General features: G+C 61.4%; 1 protein-coding gene across 1 annotated transcript; it reads right to left on the bottom strand.

The window, feature by feature from the left end:
• Window positions 1-412: 412 nt before the first annotated feature.
• HCFC1 (host cell factor C1) lies at window positions 413-24,254 on the bottom strand. Its single transcript, XM_034071881.1, is given in 32 exon segments — window positions 413-517; window positions 1,015-1,078; window positions 2,955-3,140; window positions 3,175-3,277; window positions 4,072-4,257; window positions 4,842-4,970; window positions 5,405-5,523; window positions 6,563-6,633; window positions 6,712-6,853; window positions 8,065-8,262; window positions 8,428-8,470; window positions 8,714-8,874; window positions 8,952-10,509; window positions 10,869-11,089; window positions 11,861-11,999; window positions 12,094-12,236; window positions 12,715-12,934; window positions 13,065-13,169; window positions 13,261-13,494; window positions 14,034-14,228; window positions 14,873-15,033; window positions 15,860-15,980; window positions 16,051-16,283; window positions 17,484-17,663; window positions 18,771-18,877; window positions 18,958-19,042; window positions 19,601-19,809; window positions 20,345-20,454; window positions 20,456-20,506; window positions 21,542-21,690; window positions 23,113-23,311; window positions 24,219-24,254. Coding segments are annotated over 32 exon segments (5,898 nt in total). The 3' UTR covers window positions 413-477.
• Window positions 24,255-25,251: the final 997 nt, after the last annotated feature.

The following is a 25,251-nucleotide window of genomic DNA, read 5'->3' on the forward strand; positions in this document are numbered from 1 at the left end:
CCTCCCGTGCCCCTCCCCCCTCCCGTTGCCCCTCCCCCCCCGTGCCCCTCCCCCCCCGTGCCCCTCCCCCCTCCCGTACCCCTCCCCCCCCCCTCCCCCCCCCAACCGAACTCCCCCTTTATTTTCTCCAAAAAAATGTCTTTTAATTCTCAAAATAGCACAAAAACGACAGTCACGGGGGGGGGAGGGGCCCCCAATACACTATAATACACGGGGGGGGGTGGGGGGAGGGGGCTGGGCTGCCCCATAGCGCCCCATGGCTGCCCCATAGCGCCCCATGGCTGCCCCATAGCGGCCCCCGGGGGGTCTGTACAGGGGGGGCCGGGGGGGGGGGAGGGGCAGCGAGTACAAAATTCATCCAGCAACTGCAACAGGTAAAAAACCCCCCCCCCGCCCCTCCCCCCTCCTGCCCCACTGCGGCCTCCGGGCCCCCCCCCCCCCCCCCCCCCGCTATGGGGCAGGAGCCCTCGGGGTCCTTCACTGCCCTTCGGCCTTCGGCTTCTTTGGAGCGGATTTCCTGGGGGGGCAGGGGGGGAGATGTGGGGCTGCCCCATAGCGATAGCCGTGGGGCGGCTGCCCCATAGCCCAGCCCCACACACACCCCATGGGCTTGCCCAGGCCCATTCCTCCTGCCCCACAGCAAGACCCCCAGTGCCCTGAGCCAGCCCCAGAGACACCCCCTTGCACCCCCTCAGCCCCATAGGTCCCTCCCAGCCCCACAGATCCCCCCCAGCCCCATAGATTCTCTCCCAGCCCCGTAGATCCCCCCCAGCCCCATAGATTTCCCCTCAGTCCCATAGATCCCCCCAGCCCCATAGATTCCTCTCAGCCCCACCCAGATCCCCCCCAGCCCCACAGATTCTCTCCCAGTCCCATAGATCCCCCTCAGCCCCATAGATATCCCCTCAGCCCCATAGATATCCCCTCAGTCCCATAGATCCCCCCAGCCCCATAGATTCCTCTCAGCCCCATAGATTCTCTCCCAGCCCCATAGATCCCCCCAGCCCCACTCACAGGTCGGGGGAAGACAGCGGGCGCTTGCTGGCGGGTTTGGCCCCGGCTCCGTCCTTGCTGGACTCTATGGGGCAGAGGTGGGGGGTGATGGGGGGGGCACCTCCCGCCCCACACCCTCAATGGGACCCTCACCTGTGGGGCAGCCCCACAAGTCCCATCACAGCAAGAGCTGCAGCCCCACAAGTTGAGGCCATGTCCTTAATGGCACCCAGTGGTGATGCTCCCAACCCCTGCACCCAGCCCCATAGGGTCTCATCACCCACCTGCATGGCAGGCCCATAGCCCTATAGGACCTGCACCAGAGCCCAGCCCCACACGTGTGGGTCAGCCCCATCACCCACCTGCGTGGCCGGGCCGTAGCCCCATGGGACCCCAAGTGTGGGGCAGCCCCATAGGACCCCATGTGTGGGGCAGCCCCATAGAACCCCATGTGTGGGTCAGCCCCATAGGACCCCATGTGTGCGGCAGCCCCATAGAACCCCCATGTGTGGGTCAGCCCCATAGAACCCCCATGTGTGGGTCAGCCCCATAGGACCCCATGTGCACTCACCCTGCAGCCACCGCACCTGTGTGGCGGGGCCGTAGCCCCATAGAACGCACAGCAGAGCACAGCCCCACATGTGTGAGTCAGCCCCATAGGACCCCCATGTGTGGGTCAGCCCCATAGAACCCCATGTGTGGGTCAGCCCCATAGGACCCCATGTGTGGGTCAGCCCCATAGGACCCCATGTGTGGGTCAGCCCCATAGAACCCCATGTGTGGGTCAGCCCCATAGGACCCCATGTGTGGGTCAGCCCCATAGAACCCCATGTGTGGGTCAGCCCCATAGGACTCCATGTGTGGGTCAGCCCCATAGGACCCCCATGTGTGGGGCACTCACCCTGCAGCCACCGCACCTGCGTGGCGGGCCCGTAGCCCCATAGAACCCACAGCAGAGCCCAGCCCCACATGTGTGGGTCAGCCCCATAGGACCCCATGTGTGGGTCAGCCCCATAGGACCCCATGTGTGGGGCAGCCCCATAGAACCCCATGTGTGGGTCAGCCCCATAGGACCCCATGTGTGGGGCAGCAGCACTCACCCTGCAGCCACCGCACCTGCGTGGCGGGGCCGTAGCCCCATAGAACCCACAGCAGAACCCAGCCCCACACGTGTGGGTCAGCCCCACAGGACCCCATGTGTGGGTCAACCCCATAGGACCCCATGTGTGGGGCAGCCCCATAGAACCCCATGTGTGGGGCAGCCCCACAGAACCCCATGTGTGGGTCAGCCCCATAGAACCCCATGTGTGGGTCAGCCCCATAGGACCCCATGTGCACTCACCCTGCAGCCACCGCACCTGTGTGGCGGGCCCGTAGCCCCATAGAACCCACAGCAGAGCCCAGCCCCACATGTGTGGGTCAGCCCCATAGGACCCCATGTGTGGGTCAGCCCCATAGGACCCCATGTGTGGGTCAGCCCCATAGGACCCCATGTGTGGGTCAGCCCCATAGAACCCCATGTGTGGGGCAGCCCCATAGAACCCCATGTGTGGGTCAGCCCCATAGAACCCCCATGTGTGGGTCAGCCCCATAGGACCCCATGTGTGGGTCAGCCCCATAGAACCCCATGTGTGGGGCACTCACCCTGCAGCCACCGCACCTGCGTGGCGGGGCCGTAGCCCCATAGGACCCCATGTGTGGGTCAGCCCCATAGAACCCCATGTGTGGGTCAGCCCCATAGAACCCCATGTGTGGGGCACTCACCCTGCAGCCACCGCACCTGCGTGGCGGGGCCGTAGCCCCATAGAACCCCATGTGTGGGTCAGCCCCATAGGACCCCATGTGTGGGTCAGCCCCATAGGACCCCATGTGTGGGTCAGCCCCATAGGACCCCCATGTGTGGGTCAGCCCCATAGGACCCCATGTGTGGGTCAGCCCCATAGGACCCCATGTGCACTCACCCTGCAGCCACCGCACCTGCGTGGCGGGGCCGTAGCCTTTGTCGTTGCGCGCGGCGATGCGGAAGATGATGGCAGGTTTGGTGCTGTGGTCGATGTGAGCCGTGGCCAAGCTGCCGGCAGGGACCAGGCACGAGGGGCTGGGCCCACAATAGACCCGCATGAAGGCGAGTGGGGCTGGGCCCCCCCCCCCCCCCCCCCGCGGCCCCAGAGCCCCCCCTGGGCTCGGCCCCACCGCCGGCGATGGCCAAATACACTGAGTACTCCAGGATGCGGCCGGAGGTCACTGATGGAGGCTCCCAGGTCAGGTGTGCCCCGTCCGGGCTCTGTGGGGGGGGGACGTGTGAGTGGGGGTGGAGGCTGTGGGGCAGGGCTAGGGGTGATGCTATGGGGCAGGCTATGGGGCAGGGCTATAGGTGATGCTATGGGGCAGGGCTATGGGGCAGTGCTATAGGGCAGGCTATGGGTCAGTGCTATGGGGCAGTCCGTGGGTCAGTACCTTGCTGATGCGGATGGTGCAGGGGGCACACGGGTACCCCGGCAGGCAGGTGTGTGTGTGTGCTATGGGTCAGTGCTATGGGTCAGTGCTATGGGTCAGTGCTATGGGTCAGGCTGTGGGTCAGTGCTATGGGTCAGTCAGTACCTTGCTGATGCGGATGGCGCAGGGGGCTCCCGGGTACCCCGGCAGGCAGGTGTGTGTGTGTGCTATGGGTCAGTGCTATGGGTCAGTGCTATGGGGCAGTCAGTGCTATGGGGCAGGCTATGGGTCAGGCTGTGGGTCAGTGCTATGGGTCAGTGCTATGGGGCAGTGCTATGGGGCAGTGCTATGGGTCAGGCTATGGGGCAGGCTATGGGGCAGGCTGTGGGTCAGTGCTATGGGGCAGGCTATGGGGCAGGCTGTGGGTCAGTGCTATGGGTCAGTGCTATGGGTCAGGCTGTGGGTCAGTGCTATGGGTCAGGCTATGGGGCAGGCTGTGGGTCAGTGCTATGGGTCAGTGCTATGGGTCAGTGCTATGGGGCAGGCTATGGGGCAGTCAGTGCTATGGGGCAGGCTATGGGTCAGTGCTATGGGTCAGGCTATGGGTCAGTGCTATGGGTCAGGCTATGGGGCAGTCAGTACCTTGCTGATGCGGATGGCGCACGGCGCTCCCGGGTACCCTGGCAGGCAGGTTTTGAAGGCCGCCAGCTCCGAGAAGGCTCCGCGGCCGCACGCGTTGACTCCGGCCACGCGGAACTTGTAGGCGGTTCCAGGCTGCAGCTCCTGGCGCCGCAGCTGAGAATGGTCTGGGACCCCCCCAGCATCGTCCTGGGGGCAGGGCAGAGATGTGGGGCCCACAGAGACCCATAGAGACCCATAGGGACACATAGAGACCCATAGGGATACATAGGGACACATAGAGACCCATACGGACCCACAGCCTCCCCAGGGACCCCCCCAAGGACCCCCCCAGGGACACCCCCAGGGACCCCCAGTGACCCCCATACGGACCCACAGCCCCATAGGGACCCCCAGTGACCCCCCCATGGACCCCCAGCCCCACAGTGACCCCCAGCCCCATAGTGACCCCCAGCCCCATAGTGACCCCCAGCCCCACAGTGACCCCCAGCCCCACAGTGACCCCCAGCCCCATAGCGACCCCCAGCCCCACAGTGACCCCCAGCCCCACAGTGACCCCCAGCCCCACAATGACCCCCAGCCCCACAGTGACCCCCAGCCCCACAGTGACCCCCAGCCCCATAGTGACCCCCAGCCCCATAGGGACCCCCAGCCCCATAGGGACCCCCAGCCCCACAGTGACCCCCAGCCCCATAGTGACCCCCATACGGACCCCCAGCCCCATAGTGACCCCCAGCCCCATAGCGAGCCCCATAGCGAGCAGGTACACGCACGTCGGTGGGTGGCGCGTCCTCGGCCGGCAGGAAGTAGTGAGTCACCATCATGGATGTGCCTTTGATGACTCCCACATCGAACCATTGGTTCTCCTTCTTGAGCAGCGTCTTGGGGGGCGGCTCCGGCTTCTGCCCCACAGAGACACACAGTGACCCACAGGGACCCATAGGGACCCATAGAGACCCATAGGGACCCATAGAGACACATAGAGACCCATAGAGACACATAGGGACCCATAGAGACACATAGGGACCCATAGAGACACATAGAGACACATAGAGACCCATAGAGACACATAGAGACCCATAGGGACCCATAGAGACACATAGAGACCCATAGAGACACATAGAGACCCATAGAGACACATAGGGACCCATAGAGACACATAGAGACACATAGAGACCCATAGGGACCCATAGAGACCCATAGAGAGAGACCCACAACCACCCCATAGAGACCCACAACTGCCCCATGGTGACCCCACGGTGCCCCCACGGTGACCCCACAACCACCCCACAGTGACCCCCCGGTGACCCCCCGGTGACCCCCCGGTGACCCTCACCGCGGGGCCGCTCTCGATGCCATTGGCCACCTCCGCCAGGGCCGCGGCCGCTTGAAGCTTGGCTGGGCTGGTGCCAACCGCGGGTGGGGGGGGCACGAAGGAGCTGGGGGCAGACAGGCCTGTGGGAGGGGCAATGGGGGTTAATGGGGATCAATGGGGGTCAATGGGAGCCAATGGGGCTCAATGGAACTCAATGGGGCTCAATGGAACTCAACGGGGTTCAATGAAAGTCAATGGTTCTCAATGGGGTTCAATGGTTCTCAATGGGGTTTAATGGTTCTCAATGGAACTCAATGGCGCTCAATGGGTTCAATGGGCGCTCAATAACACTCAATAGTTCTCAATGAAACTCAATGGGGCTCAATGGGGTTCAATGGAACTCAACGGGGTTCAATGAAAGTCAATGGTTCTCAATGGGGTTCAATGGTTCTCAATGGGGTTCAATGGTTCTCAATGGAACTCAATGGCGCTCAATGGGTTCAATGGGCGCTCAATAACACTCAATGGTTCTCAATGGAACTCAATAGTTCTCAATGAAACTCAATGGCGCTCAATGGGTTCAATGGGCGCTCAATAACACTCAATGGTTCTCAATGGAACTCAATAGTTCTCAATGAAACTCAATGGAAGTCAATGGACGCTCAATGGAGTTCAATGGAAGTCAATGGAACTCAATGGGGCTCAATGGGGTTCAATGGAACTCAACGGGGTTCAATGGAAGTCAATGGTTCTCAATGGGGTTCAATGGTTCTCAATGGGGTTCAATGGTTCTCAATGGAACTCAATGGCGCTCAATGGGTTCAATGGGCGCTCAATAACACTCAATAGTTCTCAATGAAACTCAATGGAAGTCAATGGACGCTCAATGGAGGTCAATGGAAGTCAATGGGGCTCAATGGGGTTCAATGGCCCTCAATGGTTCTCAATGGAACTCAATGGGGTCCAATGGTTCTCAATGGGGTTCAATGGCACTCAATGGAAGTCAATGTGTGCTCAATGGCCCTCAACGGTTCTCAATGGGGTTCAATGGCCCTCAATGGGGTTCAATGGCCCTCAATGGTTCTCAATGGAACTCAATGGGGTTCAATGGATCTCAATGGGGTTCAATGGATCTCAATGGGGTTCAATGGGCTCCAATGTAAGTCAATGGGCACTCACCGTCTCCGGTGGCTCCTCCAGCCGCCACCTCCCCGAGCCCATTGGTGTCGGTGGGGGGGGGGTCATTGAGGCTGTCAGCAGGAGCCAGGGGCTCGGTGGGCAGGGGGGGAGGGGCGGGGGGGGCGGGGGAGGGGCCGGGGGGGGGGGGCTCCAACTGCTGCTGCTGCACCAGAGCCGCCAGCTCCTGCTGCGTCAGCACCAGGGGGAGGGGCCCCCCCTGCCCCTCCCCCACCCCCAGATCGGGGGGGGCCCCCCCGGACTCGGTGCTGCTCTCCAGGGGCTCTGCTGCGCCTGGGGGGGGGGAGGGGGGGATATAGGGTATGGGATATAAGATACAGGATATAAGATACATGGAGCCCAACAGCATCCCTGTATCCCCATAGCATCCCTGTATTGCCATAGCAACCCTGTACCCCCACTGCCCTCCATAGCATCCCTGTATCCCCACTGCCCTCCATAGCATCCCTGTACCCCCACTGCCCTCCATAGCATCCCTGTATCCCCACTGCCCTCCATAGCATCCCTGTACCCCCACTGCCCTCCATAGCATCCCTGTATCCCCACTGCCCCCATAGCATCCCTGTACCCCCACTGCCCTCCATAGCATCCCTGTACCCCCACTGCCCTCCATAGCAACCCTGTATCCCCACTGCCCTCCATAGCATCCCTGTATCCCCACTGCCCTCCATAGCATCCCTGTATCCCCACTGCCCTCCATAGCATCCCTGTATCCCCATTGCCCCCATAGCATCCATGTACCCCCACTGCCCTCCATAGCATCCCTGTACCCCCACTGCCCTCCATAGCATCCCTGTACCCCCATTGCCCCCATAGCATCCTTGTACCTCCATTGTCCCACATAGCATCCCCGTACCCCCATAGCACCCCCCTATCCCCATAGCACTGTCATTGCCCCCATAGAATCCCTGTACCCCCATTGCTCTCCATAGCATCCCTGTATCCCAATTGCCTTTCATAGCATCCCTGTATCCCCATAGCATCCCTGTACCTCCATTGCCCCACATAGAATCCCTGTATCCCCACTGCCCCCCATAGCCCCCATAGTCCCCCATTGCCCCCATACCCCCCTATGGGGCTCATCCAGCACCGCCTGCTGCGCCGCCTGGATCCCCATTACCCCCCATAGCCCCCATAGCACCCCTGTACCCCCACACCCCCATACCCCCCTATGGGGCTCACCCAGCACCGCCTGCTGCGCCGCCTGCAGCACCGCCTGGATCCCCATTGCCCTCCATAGCACCCCCATATCCCTACTGCCCCCCAGCCCCCCCACACCCCCATTGCCCCCCATAGAGCCCCATAGCACCCCCATATCCCCATACCCCCATACCCCCTATGTGGCTCACCCAGCACCGCCTGCTGCGCCGCCTGCAGCACCGCCTGGATCCCCATTGCCCCCCAGCCCCCCCATACCCCCATAGCCCCCATTGCCCCCCATAGCCCCCATAGCCCCATACCCCCCACCCCCCTATGTGGCTCACCCAGCACCGCCTGCTGCGCCGCCTGCAGCACCGCCTGGATCGCCAGCGCCTGAGCCTGAGCCTGAGCCTCCTCCGTGGCCGCGGCTGCCGCAGCCTCAGCCGCTGCCGTCACCGCCAGCTCCTCGGGGCTGAGCCCGGTGACCACGAGCGCCGGAGCCGGCGGCTCTGCCATCAGCTCCGGGGGCAGAGCCCCCCCCCCTCCCCCACCCCCCCCACCACCCTCAGCCCCCCCCCCCCGGCAGCACCACCACTGCCAACGGCTCCGGTGAGCCTGGGGCGGGGGGAGGGGAGCCGGGGGGGGGGTCCCCACTGCTGGGGGGAGGGGCGGCCGATGGGGGGGGGGTGATGCTGGGGGGGCGGGGGGGTCCGGGGGGGGCGGGGGGGGCTCCGTCAGCGACGAGATGCTCTAAGGGGGGGGAGGGAAAGAGGAGGTTAAAGGGGGTGGGTGGGGACCCCCCAGCCCCATAGGCAGCAATGACCCCCCCATGGTGCTCTATGACCCCCAACCTCCATCCCCAGTGAGTCCCCATTGCCCCTAATGCCCCCCCATAGAGCTCCATAGCCCTTAATGCCCCCCACCCCCAATGTACCCCCCCTAACCCTTAATGCCCCCCCCACCATCCCCTATGACCCCCCCCATGCCCCTCACCGGCAGGGCAGGCGCTGGCACCGGTGTGGCCGCGGTGACGTTGGTGACGGCTCTGGGTGGGGGGGGCCCCGTGGAGCTGGGCCCGGGGCTGGGGGGGGGCCCCTCCCCCGGGGGGGGCGGCTCCGGTTCCCCTTGTCCATTGGCAGCCGCTGGGGGGGGTTCTATGAGGGGGGGACACACAGAGGTCAGCTGGGGTCACGGTGCCACCCCCCCCCCCCCCCCATGGTGATGCCATCACCTGGGTTGGTGCCGATGGCTGCGGTGACCGTGGTGGCCGTGGGGGTGGTCCCGGTCTCGTGGGTCTCACAGGGGGGGTTGGAGCAGGTGGGGGGGGGCCCCTCGGCCACAGTCCCTGGCACTGTGGTGGTGCTGGGGGGGGGGGAGCCGGGACCGGTGCCGGTGCTGGTGCCGGTGGTGGTGCCGGTGCCACCGGTGCGGCTCTCACATGGCTGTGACGCGGTGGCCACGGTGGTGGTGTCGGTGGTGCCGGTGGCTGGCACCTGGCAGGGGGGGGTGGAGCAGGGCCCCGATGCCATGGTGGTGGTGGTGGTGTTAGTGGTGCCGGTCTCATGGGTCTCACATGGGGGGTTAGAACACAGCCGGGACGCGGTGGTTGTCACCGTGTTGGTGGTGCCAGTTTCATGGGTCTCGCAGGGGGGGTTAGAACAAGGCCCCGATGCCATGGTGGTGGTTGCGGTGTTGGTGGTGCCGGTCTCATGTGTTTCACAAGGGGGGTTGGAGCACAGCCGGGATGCGGTGGTTGTCACCGTGTTGGTGGTGCCAGTTTCATGGGTCTCACATGGGGGGTTAGAACAAGGCCCCGATGCCATGGTGGTGGTTGCGGTGTTGGTGGTACCGGTCTCATGGGTCTCACATGGGGGGTTAGAACAAGGCCCCGATGCCATGGTGGTGGTTGCGGTGTTGGTGGTGCCGGTGTCATGGGTCTCACAAGGGGGGTTGGAACAGGGCTGGGATGCTGCAGCCATGATGGTGTTGGTGGTGCTGGTGCCATGGGGCTCACAGGAGGCGCTGGAACATGGCTGGGACATGGTGACCACGGTGCTGGTGGCTGTGGTGGTTGTGCCCATCTCATGTGGAGGATTGGAGCATGGCCCTGCCGCCATGGTAGTGGTGGCAGTGTTGGTGGTGCCGGTCTCATGCGTCTCACATGGGGGGTTGGAACAGGGCCCCGATGCCATGGTGGTGGTTGCGGTGTTGGTGGTGCCGGTGTCATGGGTCTCACAAGGGGGGTTGGAACAAGGCCCCGATGCCATGGTTGTGGTTGCGGTGTTGGTGGTGCCGGTGTCGTGGGTCTCACAAGGGGGGTTGGAACAAGGCCCCGATGCCATGGTGGTGGTTGCGGTGTTGGTGGTGCCGGTGTCGTGGGTCTCACAAGGGGGGTTGGAGCAAGGCCCCGATGCCATGGTGGTGGTTGCGGTGTTGGTGGTGCCGGTGTCATGGGTCTCGCAGGGGGGGTTAGAACAAGGCCCCGATGCCATGGTGGTGGTTGCGGTGTTGGTGGTGCCGGTGTCATGGGTCTCACATGGGGGGTTAGAACAAGGCCCCGATGCCATGGTTGTTGTTGCGGTGTTGGTGGTGCCGGTGTCATGGGTCTCACATGGGGGGTTGGAGCACACCAGGGTCACGGTGCCGGCGTCAGCTTCGGTGCCGGCCGGTGCCGGTTGCTCGGCCGTGGGTGAGGCCAGGATGGACACCGGGAGGTCGGGAACAGCCTGAGCCTCAACCCCCCCCCCGGGGGCCGTGATCAGTGTCACTTGGGTGGGCGGAGCCACGGGCTGGGGGCGGAGGGGGTGGGGTCAGCACCGGCACCACCATTGGCACCGAGGGATCCCCATTGGCACCAGTACTCCCATTGGCACCAAGGGATCCCCATTGGCACCAGTACCCCCATTGGCACCAAGGGATCCCCATTGGCACCAGCACCCCCATTGGCACCAAGGGATCCCCATTGCCAAACAGGGATCCCCATTAGCACCAGTTCCCCCATTGGCACCAAGGGATCCCCATTGGCACCAAGGGATCCCCATTGGCACCAAGGGACCCCCATTGCCAAACAGGGACCCCCATTGGCACCAGTACCCCCATTGGCACCCATCCCAACCCCCCATGCCCATCACCCCGGTGCCCCCCCCACCTGCATGGTGATGGTCGGTGTTCCCAGCGCGCCGGTGGCCGTCACCGAGCTCTGTGCCGCGGACACGGTGATGGCCGCAGGGTTGAGGACCTGGCTCGACAGGGTCGCGATGGTGCCGAGTGTGGTGATGGGGGTGGCGAGGGAGGCTGTGGCACTGTGACCCCCTGCACCCGCCAGGCTGGTGGACACCGTCCCGGTCACTGTACCCAGTGTGGTGACACCTGCGGTGACACCGGGGGGTCAATGTGGGGGCTGGGGGGGGGTTGGTGATGGTTGGGGGGGGTCACACACTCACCGGTAGTGCCCTTCACCACCAGTGTGGGGTCAATGTGGGGCTGGGGGGGGGGGGGTTGGTGATGGTGGGGGGGCACTCACCGGTAGTGCCCTTCACCACCAGTGTGGTGTTAATGTGGGGCTGGGGGGGGGGGGTTTGGTGATGGTTGGGGGGTCACACACTCACCGGTAGTGCCCTTCACCACCAGTGTGAGGTCAATGTGGGGGTTGGGGGGGGGGGTTTGGTGATGGTGGTTGTGGGGGGGTCACACACTCACCGGTAGTGCCCTTCACCACCAGTGTGGGGTCAATGTGGCGGTTGGGGGGGGGGGTTGGTGATGGTTGGGGGGGGGCACTCACCGGTAGTGCCCTTCACCACCAGTGTGGGGTCAATGTGGGGGTGGGGGGGGGGGGTTTGGTGATGGTGGTTGTGGGGGGGTCACACACTCACCGGTAGTGCCCTTCACCACCAGTGTGGGGTCAATGTGGGGCTGGGGGGGGGGGGGGGGGTTGGTGATGGGGGTTGGGGGGGGAGCACTCACTGGTAGCGCCCTTCACCACCAGTGTGGGGTCAATGTGGGGCTGGGGGGGGGGGGGGGGGGGTTGGTGATGGTGGTTGGGGGGGGAGCACTCACTGGTAGTGCCCTTCACCACCAGTGTGGGGTCAATGTGGGGGTTGGGGGGGGGGGTTGGTGATGGTTGGGGGGTCACACACTCACCGGTAGTGCCCTTCACCACCAGTGTGGTGACCGTGGGTTTGACGGCAGAGACGGTAACGGGGGTGACCAAACGCACCCCCCCCATGGGCACCGTGCGCAGGATGGTGCCCGGCTGCCCCGGAGCTCCCTTGAGGACAACCTGGGGGGGGCACAGAGGGGGTGATGGGGGGGGGGGCTCATGGCACACACATGGGGGGGGGGGGTCCCCATTGCCGTGTGCCCCCCCCCTTTACCTGTGTCACCCCTTGCTGGCCGTGCCCGGTACCCAGCTTGGGCACCGCGGTGATGATCTTGGCTGGGGTCCCTGTGCCCGAGGTCATCACCTTGGTGGTGATGATGGTGATGGGAGACTTGATGCCAGGGCTGCTGGTGACACCTGGGGGGGGGACATGGGCTCAGTGATGGCAATGGGGGGGGGGGGGGGGGTGATGGTATCACCGGTGCTGGGGATGGGGTCGGTGATGGCATCACCAGTGCTGGGGATGGGGTCGGTGATGGCATCACCAGTGATGGGGATGGGGTCGGTGATGCCATCACCAGTGCTGGGGATGGGGTCGGTGATGGCATCACCAGTGCTGGGGATGGGGTCAGTGATGGCATCACCAGTGCTGGGGATGGGGTCGGTGATGGCATCACCAGTGATGGGGATGGGGTCGGTGATGCCATCACCAGTGCTGGGGATGGGGTCGGTGATGCCATCACCAGTGCTGGGGATGGGGTCGGTGATGCCATCACCAGTGATGGGGATGGGGTTGGTGATGGCATCACCAGTGTTGGTGATGAGGTTGGTGATGGCATCACCAGTGTTGGTGATGGTGTCGGTGATGCCATCACCGGTGCTGGGCTCTGCTCACCAGTGGCCCCCGCCTGGGTGATGATGGCCGACATGGGGATGGTCTTGATGATGGTTGTGGTGCCGGGTTTGGTGGTGCTGGGGGAGACGCTGCTGATGCCAAGGAGAGTGGGTTTGGCGGCGCCGGCACCAGCCTGGCTGGTGCTCAGCAGGGTCGTGGGCTTCCCATCCCCCGACGTCACCAGCTTGAGGATGGTGCCTGCCGGCAGCGGCCCCTTGGTCTGCGGGGGGGACACCGGGAATGGGGTCACCGGGGCCATGGGGTCATTGGGGCCATGGTGTCACCAAACCAATGGTGTCACCAAAGCCATGGGGTCACTGGGGTCACTGGGGTCATGGGGGGGGTCCCACCTGGATGATCTGGGTCACGGGTCCGGTTGACGCCTGCCCGGTGACAGCCGAGCTCTGAACTGGCTTCGTCTGCACCACGGACATCACCTTGCCCAGGTTGGAGATCTGGGGGGGGGGAACAGGGTCAGACCCCCCCAATCCCCTCCCATTGCCCCCCATAGCCGGGTCCCCCCCATCGCGTGTCCATGGCACTCACCAGGGCGCTGCCCCCCGGCACGGAGATGGGGCTCTTGACCAGGGTGATGGTTTTGGTGACCCCCCCAACCACAGTGGTCACCACCTGAGCCTGGTGCTGAGCCACAGTCACTGCCCCTGACTTGTGCACGGTGATGATGGGACGGGCGGGGGGGGGGGTGGGAGCTGCTGCCCCCCCCGAGGTCCCCACCTGAGCTGCTGCCGTCTTCAGCATCCGGGTGGCCGGGTTGGTGACCTGCAATGGGGGGTGGGGAGATGGGGGGTGGGGGCAATAGGATAATGGGAGAATAAGGGGGATAATGGGGACAATGGGAAGATAATGGGACAATAATGAGGATAATGGAGACAATAGGAGAATAATGGGGATAATGGGAGAATAATGGGACAATAAAACACATAACGGGAGAATAATGGAGATAATGGGGACAATAGGATAATGGGGACAATGGGATAATGGGGATAATGGGGACAATGGGATAATGGGGATAATGGGGACAATGGGATAATGGGGATAATGGGGACAATGGGATAATGGGGATAATGGGGACAATGGGATAATGGGGATAATGAGGAGAATAAGGGGGATAATGGGGGAATAATGGGGGAATAATGGGGACAACGGAGACAATGGGGACAATGGGGACACAATGGGAATAATGGGGGGACAATGAGGATAATGGAGGGACAATGGGGAGACAATGGGAATAGGGGGACACAATGGGGACCATGTGGGGCCACCAGTTATGGGGGGCACCGGGGGGGTCTCACTCTCACCATGACGGGCGCCGAGGCCACCTTGACGCTGGGGGGCAGGGAGGGGGTTCCGGGGGTCACGGCCACGGTCTTGACGATGGTGGCACCGGGAGGGACACTCAGCACCGCGGGTGCCGCGGGAGGGATCTTCTGGGTGGCGGCAGCAGCCGCGGCCAGGGCAGCCATACCCGTGAGCTGGGGGGAGCTGCCCAGCACCTGGGGGGCAGCGGCTCAGCACCCGCGGCACAGGGATGGGGACACCCCAATGGTGATGGGGACACCCCCAAGGTGATGGTGACAACCCCATGGTGACGGTGACAACCCCATGGGGATGGGGACACCCCAATGGTGATGGGGACAACCCCAAGGTGATGGTGACAACCCCATGGTGATGGTGACAACCCCAAGGTGATGGTGACACCCCCAAGGTGATGGTGACACCCCCAAGGTGATGGTGACACCCCTTATAGTAACAGTGACCCTCCTATGGTGATGGTGATCCCCCTATGGTAACGGTGACCCCCCCATGGTGACAGTGACACCCCCATGGTGATGGTGACAACCCCAAGGTGACGGTGACACCCCTTATAGTAACAGTGACCCTCCTATGGTGATGGTGACCCCCCCATGGTAATGGTGACCCCCCCATGGTGATGGTGACCCCCCCAAGGTGATGGTGACACCCCCAAGGTGACGGTGACACCCCTTATAGTAACAGTGACCCTCCTATGGTGATGGTGATCCCCCTATGGTGATGGTGACAACCCCATGGGGATGGTGACCCCCCCCATGGTGATGGTGACCCCCCCATGGTAACGGTGACCCCCCCCTGACCCCAATGCCCCCCCCACGACCCTCACCGTGCCCTGCGGGCTCTGTCCCGGCACCACCATGCGCACCCCCGGCAGTGACGTCACCGTCACCGGAGCCTTGCCGGGGGGGGCAGCTGCTCTCACGCTCACCAGGGGGGCACCGGCTGCGGCCGCGGGGGGACCGGTGACCTTCAGCACGGCCGGGACACCTGCGGGGGGGGGGGGGTCAGTGTGGGGGGGGCAGGAAACACCCCCAGCCCCAGCCCATGGTTCTGTCCCAGCCCCTATGCCCTCATCCCCCCATACCCCCCATATCCCATATCCCATATCCCCCATATCCCATATCCCCCATATCCCATATCCCATATCCCCCATATCCCATACCCCCCATATCCCATATCCCCCATATCCCATATCCCCTATATCCCATATCCCCCATATCCCATATCCCCTATATCCCATATCCCCCATATCCCATATCCCCCATATCCCATATCCCCTATATCCCATATCCCCCATATCCCATATCCCCTATATCCCATATCCCCCATATCCCATATCCCCCATATCCCATATCCCATGCTTCTACCCCCTCCCGTATCCCCATATCCCCCCCATACTCCCCCAAATTCCCCTCTCCCCCCACATTCCTCTCTATCATAATCCTCTATCCCCCTATATCCTCTACTATGTCCTTATCCATCCCTATCCCCCACATCCTTCTATCCCCCCATATCTGCCCCTATCTCCCCCATATCCCCCCTATATCTCCCCATATCCCCCCCATATCCACCCTATATCCCCCCCATATCCACCCTATATCCACCCCATATCCCCCCCCAATCCCCCCCATATCTCCCCTATATCCCCCCCATATCCACCCTATATCCCCCCCATATCCCTCCCCATATCCCCCCCCAATCCCCCCCATATCTCCCCTATATCCACCCCATGTCCACCCTATATCCCTTCTATATCCCCCCCATATCTCACCCCTATACCCCCCCCCATCCCCCCCCATCCCCCCCCCCTCACCAGTGCTCCTGCCCGCAGTTCCGCTTCCGGTTCCGGTTGTGTTCCCCGCGGGCAGCACTTGCACAGCCGCACCGGACGGTGGCGCTGCGGGCGCGCAGTGCGCAGGCGCAGAGGCCGCGGGGGGGGGCGGTGGGCGGGGCCGCGGGGGGGGGCGGCGGCGGCGGCAGCAGCGTCAGCCCCACGGGCGGTACCACCGGCGGCGGCGGCGCGGGGGGGGCCGGGGGAGCGGCCGCGGCGGGGGCGGGGCTCTTCGGGGGGTTGGCCGGTACCGACGGCACCGGCGGAGCCGCGGGGGCTGCTGGGAGCTCGTACTTCTGTAGCTGCAGCAGGTATGAGTCTGCCGTGGGCACCGGACCCCAGCTCACCTCCAATGATGTGGTGTTGGCACGGACCAGCTGCACCCGCGCAGGCGCGGGGGGGCGCTCTGGGGGGGGAGAGACCAATGGGGAGGGGGGAACTGGGTACAACCAATGGGGAGGGGGGAACCCATGGGTACAACCAATGGGGAGGGGGGAACCCATGGGGACAACCAATGGGGAGGGGGGAGAACATGGGTACAACCAATGGGGAGGGGGAGATCTGAGGGTGACCAATGGGGAGGGGGGAGATCTGAGGGTGACCAATGGGGAGGGGGGAACCCATGGGTACAACCAATGGGGAGGGGGGAGACCATGGGTACAACCAATGGGGAGGGGGGAGAACATGGGTACAACCAATGGGGAGGGGGAGACCCGAGTGTAACCAATGGGGAGGGGGGAGATCTGAGGGTGACCAATGGGGAGGGGGAGACCATGGGTACAACCAATGGGGAGGGGGAGACCATGGGTACAACCAATGGGGAGGGGGAAACCCATGGGTACAACCAATGGGGAGGGGGGAGATCTGAGGGTGACCAATGGGGAGGGGGGAGCCCATGGGTACAACCAATGGGGAGGGGGGAGCCCCTGGGTATAACCAATAGGGATGGGGGATCTCTGGGTGTAACCAATGGGGACAGGGCCACCCATAGGTGTAACCAATGGGGAGGGGGGGGATCCCTGAGTGCAACCAATGGGGATGGAGGATCCCTGGGTGTAACCAATAGGGATGGGGGGATCCCTGGATGTAACCAATGGGTATGGGGGATCCCTGGGTGTAACCAATGGGTATGGGGGATCCCTGGATGTAACCAATGGGTATGGGGGATCCCTGGGTGTAACCAATGGGGACGGGGCCACCCCCAGGTGTAACCAATAGGGATGGGGGGATCCCTGGGTGTAACCAATAGGGATGGGGGGATCCCTGGGTGTAACCAATGGGGACGGGGGATCCCTGGGTGTAACCAATAGGGACGGGGGGATCCCTGGGTGTAACCAATGGGGACGGGGGGATCCCTGGGTGTAACCAATGGGGACGGGGCCACCCCCAGGTGTAACCAATAGGGATGGGGGGATCCCTGAGTGCAACCAATGGGGATGGGGGGATCCCTGGGTGTAACCAATGGGGAGGGGGGAAACCCTGGATGTAACCAATGGGGATGGAGGATCCCTGGGTGTAACCAATAGGGACGGGGGGGATCCCTGGGTGCAACCAATAGGGATGGGGGGATCCCTGGCTGTAACCAATGGGGTGTTGTGTTGCTCACCGGTCTCCAGGTACCAGAGGTCCTTGCAGCAGACCTGGTTGTTCCAGGCCTTGCGGTATCCGTCGCGGCCGCTCCAGATGTAGAGGCGCGTGGCGATGGCCACGGCACAGTGACCGGCGCGCGCCCGCGGCACGTTGTCCTCCAGCGTGTCCATGACGATGGGCTCCCAGGACATGGAGTCTGGGGGGGGCAATGGGGTTAGGGGTGATGGGGGGGGGGGTGTTTTGGGGGTATTTTGGGGTGTTACAGGGGTATTTTGGGGTGTTTCAAGGTATTTTGGGCTATTTTGGAGTACTTCAGGGGTGTTTTGGGGGGTATTTCGGGTATATTTTAGGGTGTTTCATGGGTATGTTGGGGTGTTTCAGGGATATTTTGAGGTGTTTCAGAGGTATTTGGGGTGTTTAAGGGTATTTCAGGGTGTTTTGGGGTGGATTGGGGGTATTTTCGGGTGTTTCAGGGGTATTTTGGGGTGTTTCAGGGGTATCTTAGGGCGTTTCGGGGTATTTCAGGTGTTTGAGGGGTATTTCGGGTGTATTTTGGGGTGTTTCAGGGGTATTTTTCAGTGTTTCATGGGTATTTTGGGGTATTTTGAGATGTTTCAGGGGGATTTTGGGGTGTTCCATGGGTATTGGGGGTATTTCAGGGTGTTTCAGGGGTATTTTGGGTGTCTTGGGGGTATTTCGGGTGTATTTTAGGGTGTTTCATGGGTATTTTGGGGTGTTTCAGGGATATTTTGAGGTGTTTCAGGGGTATTTGGGGTGTTTAAGGGTATTTCAGGGTGTTTTGGGGTGGATTGGGGGTATTTTGGGGTGTTTCATGGGTATTTTGGGGTGTTTCAGGGGTATCTTAGGGCGTTTCGGGGTATTTCAGGTGTTTGAGGGGTATTTCGGGTGTATTTTGGGGTGTTTCAGGGGTATTTTTCAGTGTTTAATGGGTATTTTGGGGTATTTTGAGATGTTTCAGGGGTATTTTGGGGTGTTCCATGGGTATTGGGGGTATTTCAGGGTGTTTCAGGGGTATTTTGGGGTGTTTTGGGGGTATTTTGGGGTGTTTCAGGGTGTTTAGGGGGTATTTTGGGGTGTTTCAGGGTGTTTCGGGGCTATTTTGGGGTGTTTTGGGGGTATTTTGAGGTGTTTCATGGGTATTTTGGGGTGTTTTAGGGGTATTTTGGGGTATTTTGAGGTGTTTCAGGGTGTTTCAGGGGTGTTTTGGGGGTATTTTGGGGTGTTTCAGGGGTATTTTGGGGTGTTTTGGGGGTATTTTGGGGTGTTTCAGGCAGTCCCATACCCAGGTTGAGGCAGGCCAGGGTGTTCGTGCACTTCCACTCCTTCTCATGCGTCGCCACCTTCACGTCGTCCATGACGAGGGGCACCCATCCCCCGAACACATACATCCTGGGGGGGGGGCAGGGGTCAGGGGGGGTTCGATGGGGGGGGGTGGGTTGGGGGGGGGTCAGGGCCCCCATAGGCCTCACTTGTTGCCGATGGTGGTGGCCGAGTGGAGGCTGCGCGGCAATGGGGCCACCCCACTGAGGCTTGGCTTGTTCCATGTCAGCGTCTCTGTGGGGGGGACGGTAACGGGGTCAGGGGAGACAATGGAGACAATGGCGTCAATGGAGTCAATGGAGTCAATGGCACCAATAGCCTCAATAAAGTCAATGGAGTCAATGGAGTCAATGGCACCAATGGAGTCAATGGAGTCAATGGCACCAATGGAGTCAATGGCACCAACAGCACCAATGGCATCAGTAACATCAATGGTACCAATACCAATGACACCGACGGCGTCAACGCAACCAATGACACCAACGGCATCAATGGCACCAATGACACCAACAGCATCAATTGAACCAATGACACCAACGGTGCCAATGGAACCAATGACACCAATGACACCAACAGCATCAATGAAACCAATAACAGCAATGGCATCAATGGCACCAACGGCATCAATGGCACCAGTGACACCAACAGCGTCAATGGCACCAACGGCATCAATGGCATCAATGGCACCAACGGAATCAATGGCACCAATGACACCAACAGCGTCAATGAAACCAATGACACCAATGACACCAATGGCATCAATGCACCCAATGCCCCCCCCACCCCCCTCACCTATATCCAGTGTCCAGAGGTCCCCGAGCCGGCAGCCGCTCATGCCGCCATAGATGACGAGGCGCGAGCGCCGCGCGGCGCGTTCCGTGTACACCACAGCCGTGTGGGACTCGCGCGGTGGCGGCAGGACCCCATAGGTGATGGGGATGTCCCAGGCCAGCACCCCCGAGCCCGCGCGCAGCTCCAGCACGTACAGGTCATTCAGGTACCTGGGGGGCAGGGGGTCAGTGTGGGGGTCAGTGTGGGATCAGTGTGGGGCAGGGGGTCAGTGTGGGGCAGGGGGTCAGTGTGGGGGTCAGTGTGGGGCAGGGGGTCAGTGTGGGGCACAGGGGTCAGTGTGGGGTCAGTGTGGGGTCAGTGTGGGGTCAGTGTGGGTCAGTGTGGGGCAGGGGTCAGTGTGGGGTCAGTGTGGGTCAGTGTGGGGTCAGTGTGGGTCAGTGTGGGGTCAGTGTGTGGGTCAGTGTGGGGTCAGTGTGGGGCGCAGGGGTCAGTGTGGGTCAGTGTGGGGTCAGTGTGGGGTCAGTGTGGGTCAGTGTGGGGTCAGTGTGGGTCAGTGTGGGGTCAGTGCGGGGTCAGTGTGGGGTCAGTGTGGGGTCAGTGTGGGGTCAGTGTGGGGTCAGTGTGGGGTCAGTGTGGGGTCAGTGTGGGGTCAGTGCGGGGTCAGTGTGGGGTCAGTGCGGGGTCAGTGTGGGGTCAGTGTGGGGTCAGTGTGGGGTCAGTGTGGGGTCAGTGTGGGTCGCTCACCGGGGGATGTTGTTCTTGGGGTCCTCACTGTCATTCGCCAACCCCCCGAACAGGTAACACTTGTTGCCCACCAGGGAGAAGCTGTGGCCCAGGCGGGGGCAGGGGGGGGGGGCCGTTCTTGGGGGTCTTGGCCTTCAGGCGCTTCCATTCCCAGCGGCTTGCCTGGGGGAGGGGGGGTTAGGGCAGGGCCTGGAGCTATGGGGCAGACCCATAGGAACCCAGTCCAGACCCATAAGAACCTTCTCCAGACCCATAGCACACCCCATAGCACACCCCACAGCACACCCCACAGCACACCCCACAGCACACCCCACAGCCCCATAGCACACCCCATAGCACACCCCATAGCACACCCCATAGCACACCCCACAGCCCCATAGCACACCCCATAGCACACCCCATAGCACACCCCACAGCACACCCCATAGCCCCACAGCACACCCCATAGCACACCCCGTAGGCTGTACCTGCAGCTCATACAGGTCGTTGCTGTACTTGCCGTACTCCACCATCCCCATTGCACACCCCACAGCCCCACAGCACACCCCACAGCACACCCCATAGCCCCATAGCCCCACAGCACACCCCATAGCCCCACAGCACACCCCACATCACACCCCACAGCCCCATAGCACACCCCATAGCACACCCCACAGCTCACCCCATAGCACACCCCACAGCACACCCCATAGCCCCACAGCACACCCCATAGCCCCACAGCACACCCCACAGCACACCCCACAGCACACCCCATAGCACACCCCACAGCCCCACAGCACACCCCATAGCACACCCCACAGCACACCCCATAGCACACCCCACAGCACACCCCATAGCACACCCCATAGCCCCACAGCACACCCCACAGCACACCCCACAGCACACCCCACAGCACACCCCATAGCACACCCCATAGCACACCCCACAGCCCCACAGCACACCCCATAGCCCCACAGCACACCCCATACCTGCAGCTCGTACAGGTCGTTGCTGTACTTGCCGTACTCCACCAGCCCCACAGCACACCCCATAGCCCCACAGCTCACCCCATAGCACACCCCATAGCCCCATAGCACACCCCATAGCACACCCCACAGCACACCCCACAGCCCCATAGCACACCCCATAGCACACCCCATAGCCCCACAGCACACCCCATAGCACACCCCATAGCACACCCCATAGCACACCCCATACCTGCAGCTCATAGAGGTCGTTGCTGTACTTGCCATACTCCACCATCCCCCCGAACACCAGCAGTCTGGTTCCGTCGCACACGAACCCGTAGGCAGCACAGCCTGGGGGGATGTCCCCGCGCACGGCCGGGATGAACCATTGGTTGGTGGCTGCGGGGGGGGCGGAGGAGGGGGCGGAGACAGAGGAGGAGGGGGTGGGGACAGAGGAGGAGGGGGCGGAGACAGAGGAGGAGGGGGCGGGGTCAGCGCTGCTGGCTCCGCCCCCCTCTGACGGCAGGGACCTGCCCCCCTCCTGCTGCCCTAGAGAGCAGTGGGGTCAGAACCTCTATGGGGTAACACAGCGGCCCCATTGATACCCCACTGACCCCCCCATTAATGCCCCACTGAGACCCCCATTACCCCCCATTTTGCCCCATTCCACCCCCATTACCCCCCTCATTGTTGCTCCATTACTCCCCTATTCCCCCTTCATTGCTCCACATTGTCACCCCCATTCCTGCCCCATTACCCCCATTATAACCCCTTTGCCCCCATTACAACCCCCATTACTTCCATTATAACCCCATTGTAACCCCATTACCCCCATTATAACCCCATTATAACCCCATTACCCCCCATTATAACCCCATTGGCCTCACCAGTGTTGTAGACGTGCAGCTCGTCCACGATGCCCTCGTTGTCCCCATTACCCCCCATTATAACCCCATTACCCCCCATTATAACCCCATTACTCCCATTATAACCCCATTATAACCCCATTACCCCCATTATAACCCCATTATAACCCCATTACCCCCATTATAACCCCATTGGCCTCACCAGTGTTGTAGACGTGCAGCTCGTCCACAATGCCCCAGTTATCACCATTACCCCATTACCCCCCATTATAACCCCATTACCCCCATTATAACCCCATTATAACCCCATTACCCCCATTATAACCCCATTACCCCCATTATAACCCCATTACACCCCCATTATAACCCCATTACCCCCCATTATAACCCCATTACCCCCATTATAACCCCTTTACCCCCATTATAACCCCATTACCCCCATTATAACCCCATTATAACCCCATTACCCCCATTATAACCCCATTACACCCCCATTATAACCCCATTACCCCCCATTATAACCCCATTACCCCCATTATAACCCCTTTACCCCCATTACCCCATTACCCCCATTATAACCCCATTATAACCCCATTACCCCCATTATAACCCCATTGGCCTCACCAGTGTTGTAGACGTGCAGCTCGTCCACGATGCCCTCGTTGTCCCCATTACCCCCCATTATAACCCCATTACCCCCCATTATAACCCCATTACTCCCATTATAACCCCATTATAACCCCATTACCCCCATTATAACCCCATTATAACCCCATTACTCCCATTATAACCCCATTATAACCCCATTACCCCCCATTATAACCCCATTACCCCCATTATAACCCCATTATAACCCCATTACCCCCCATTATAACCCCATTACCCCCCATTATAACCCCATTACCCCCCATTATAACCCCATTATAACCCCATTATAACCCCATTACGTCCTCACCAGTGTTGTAGACATGCAGCTCATCCACGATGCCCTCGTTGCCCCCCCCGAACACCACGATCAGCTCTTTGATGGCCACAGCTCTATGTCCATGACGGGGTCTGGGCACAGGCCCCGACCAGCCCAGGACCCGCTTCCAACGCGGCTGCAGCGCGGGGGGGGCGGCGGCGCCAGGGGGAGAGCCCCCCCCCGCCCGGGGCTGCCATCAGCCCCTCCAGCACCTGCGGGGGGAGGGGTCAGACCACATAGACAGCTATGGGTAACCCATAATAACCCCCATAGATACCTATGGGTAACCCATAATAACCCCCATAGATACCTATGGGCAGCCCATAATAACCCCCATAGATACCTATGGACAACCCATAATAACCCCCATAGATACCTATGGACAACCCATAATAACCCCCATAGATACCTATGGGCAGCCCATAATAACCCCCCCATAGACACCTATGGGCAGCCCATAATAACCCCCATAGATACCTATGGACAGCCCATAATAATCCTCATGGGCAGCTATGGACAACCCATAATAACCTCCATAGACACCTACAGGCAGCCTATAGTAACCCACATAGGCACCTATGGGTAACCCATAATAACCCCCATAGATACCTATGGACAGCCCATAATAATCCCCATGGGCAGCTATGGACAACCCATAATAACCTCCATAGACACCTGTGGACAGCCCCCAATAACCTCCATAGGCACCTATGGACAGCCCATAATAACCTCCATAGACACCTATGGACAGCCCATAATAACCTCCATAGATACCTATGGGCAGCCCATAATAACCCCCATAGATATCTATGGGCAGCCCATAATAACCCCCATAGGTACCTATGGACAGCCCATAATAACCCCCCCATAGACAACAATCGGTAACCCATAATAACCCCCCATAGACACCTATGGGTAACCCATAACCTCCATAAACACCAATGGGCAGCCCATAATAACCCACACAGACACCTATGGGCAGCCCATAATAACTTCCATAGACACCAATGGACAACCCATAATAACCCTTTATAGGCACCTATAGGTAACCCATAATAACCTCCATATACCCCAATAGGCAGCCCATAGTAACTCACATAGGCACCTATGGACAGTCCATAATGACCCCCCATGGACAGCCCATAATAACCCCCCATAGACACCTATGGACAGCCCATAATAACCCACACAGACACCTATGGACAGCCCATAATAACCCCCAATAGACGCCAATGGGCAGCCCATAATAACCCCCCCACGCACTCCCCATAATGGCCCCTCCCACGGCGCCCCCCACACTGACAATGGTACCACCCTAGCGGCAAGAGCCCCCCCCCCCCCCTTAAAGTGACAGCACCCACCCAAATACCCCCCCCCGCTGTTCCAATGCCCCCCCCCGCTGTTCCAATGCCCCCCCCCCGCTCCCCCCATTGCAATCAACGACAGCACCGCTCAGTTAATGCCCCCCCCCCGTTAGAACTACCCCGGGGGGGGCAATTATCGCTGTTGCCGCCACAACAATTACCCCCCGGGGGGGGGGGCGGGGCAATAAAAGCCTCTTCCACCGCAATCACCCCGGGGGGGGGCGCAATTCCCGGCAATAGGAAGGGAATTCACCCCCCCCCCATCACCACAATGGATCATTCCCCCTCCCATCAATTGCCCCCCCCGGGGCAGTTCCATGCACTGACCCTCCCCCCATCACCACAATGGATCATTCCCCCTCCCATCAATTGCCCCCCCCGGGGCACTTCCATACATTGAACCCCCATTACCACAATGGATCATTCCCTCACATCAACTGCCCCCCCCATCACCACAATGGATCATTCCTTCCCCCCCCCATTAATTGCATTGCCCCCATCACCCCAATGGACCATTCCCCCCCCAATCAATTGCCCCCCCGGGGCAGTTCCATGCATTGCCCCCCCCTATAACTACAATGGATCATTCCCCCCCATCAATTGCCCCCGTCCCTCGCCCCTCCCTCCCCCCCCCCCCCTCAGCCCTGGGAGCCGCCATCTTGTAGCCGCCCGTGCGGAAAATGGCGGCGGCCGTTCCCCCCCCCCCGCGCTCACCGCTGCCCCCGCCCGGTCCCGTCCGCCCCCCCCCCCTCCGGGGGCTGTTCCG

Source organism: Melopsittacus undulatus, chromosome 22 (assembly GCF_012275295.1).
Source record: "Melopsittacus undulatus isolate bMelUnd1 chromosome 22, bMelUnd1.mat.Z, whole genome shotgun sequence".
Lineage (NCBI taxonomy): Eukaryota > Metazoa > Chordata > Aves > Psittaciformes > Psittaculidae > Melopsittacus > Melopsittacus undulatus.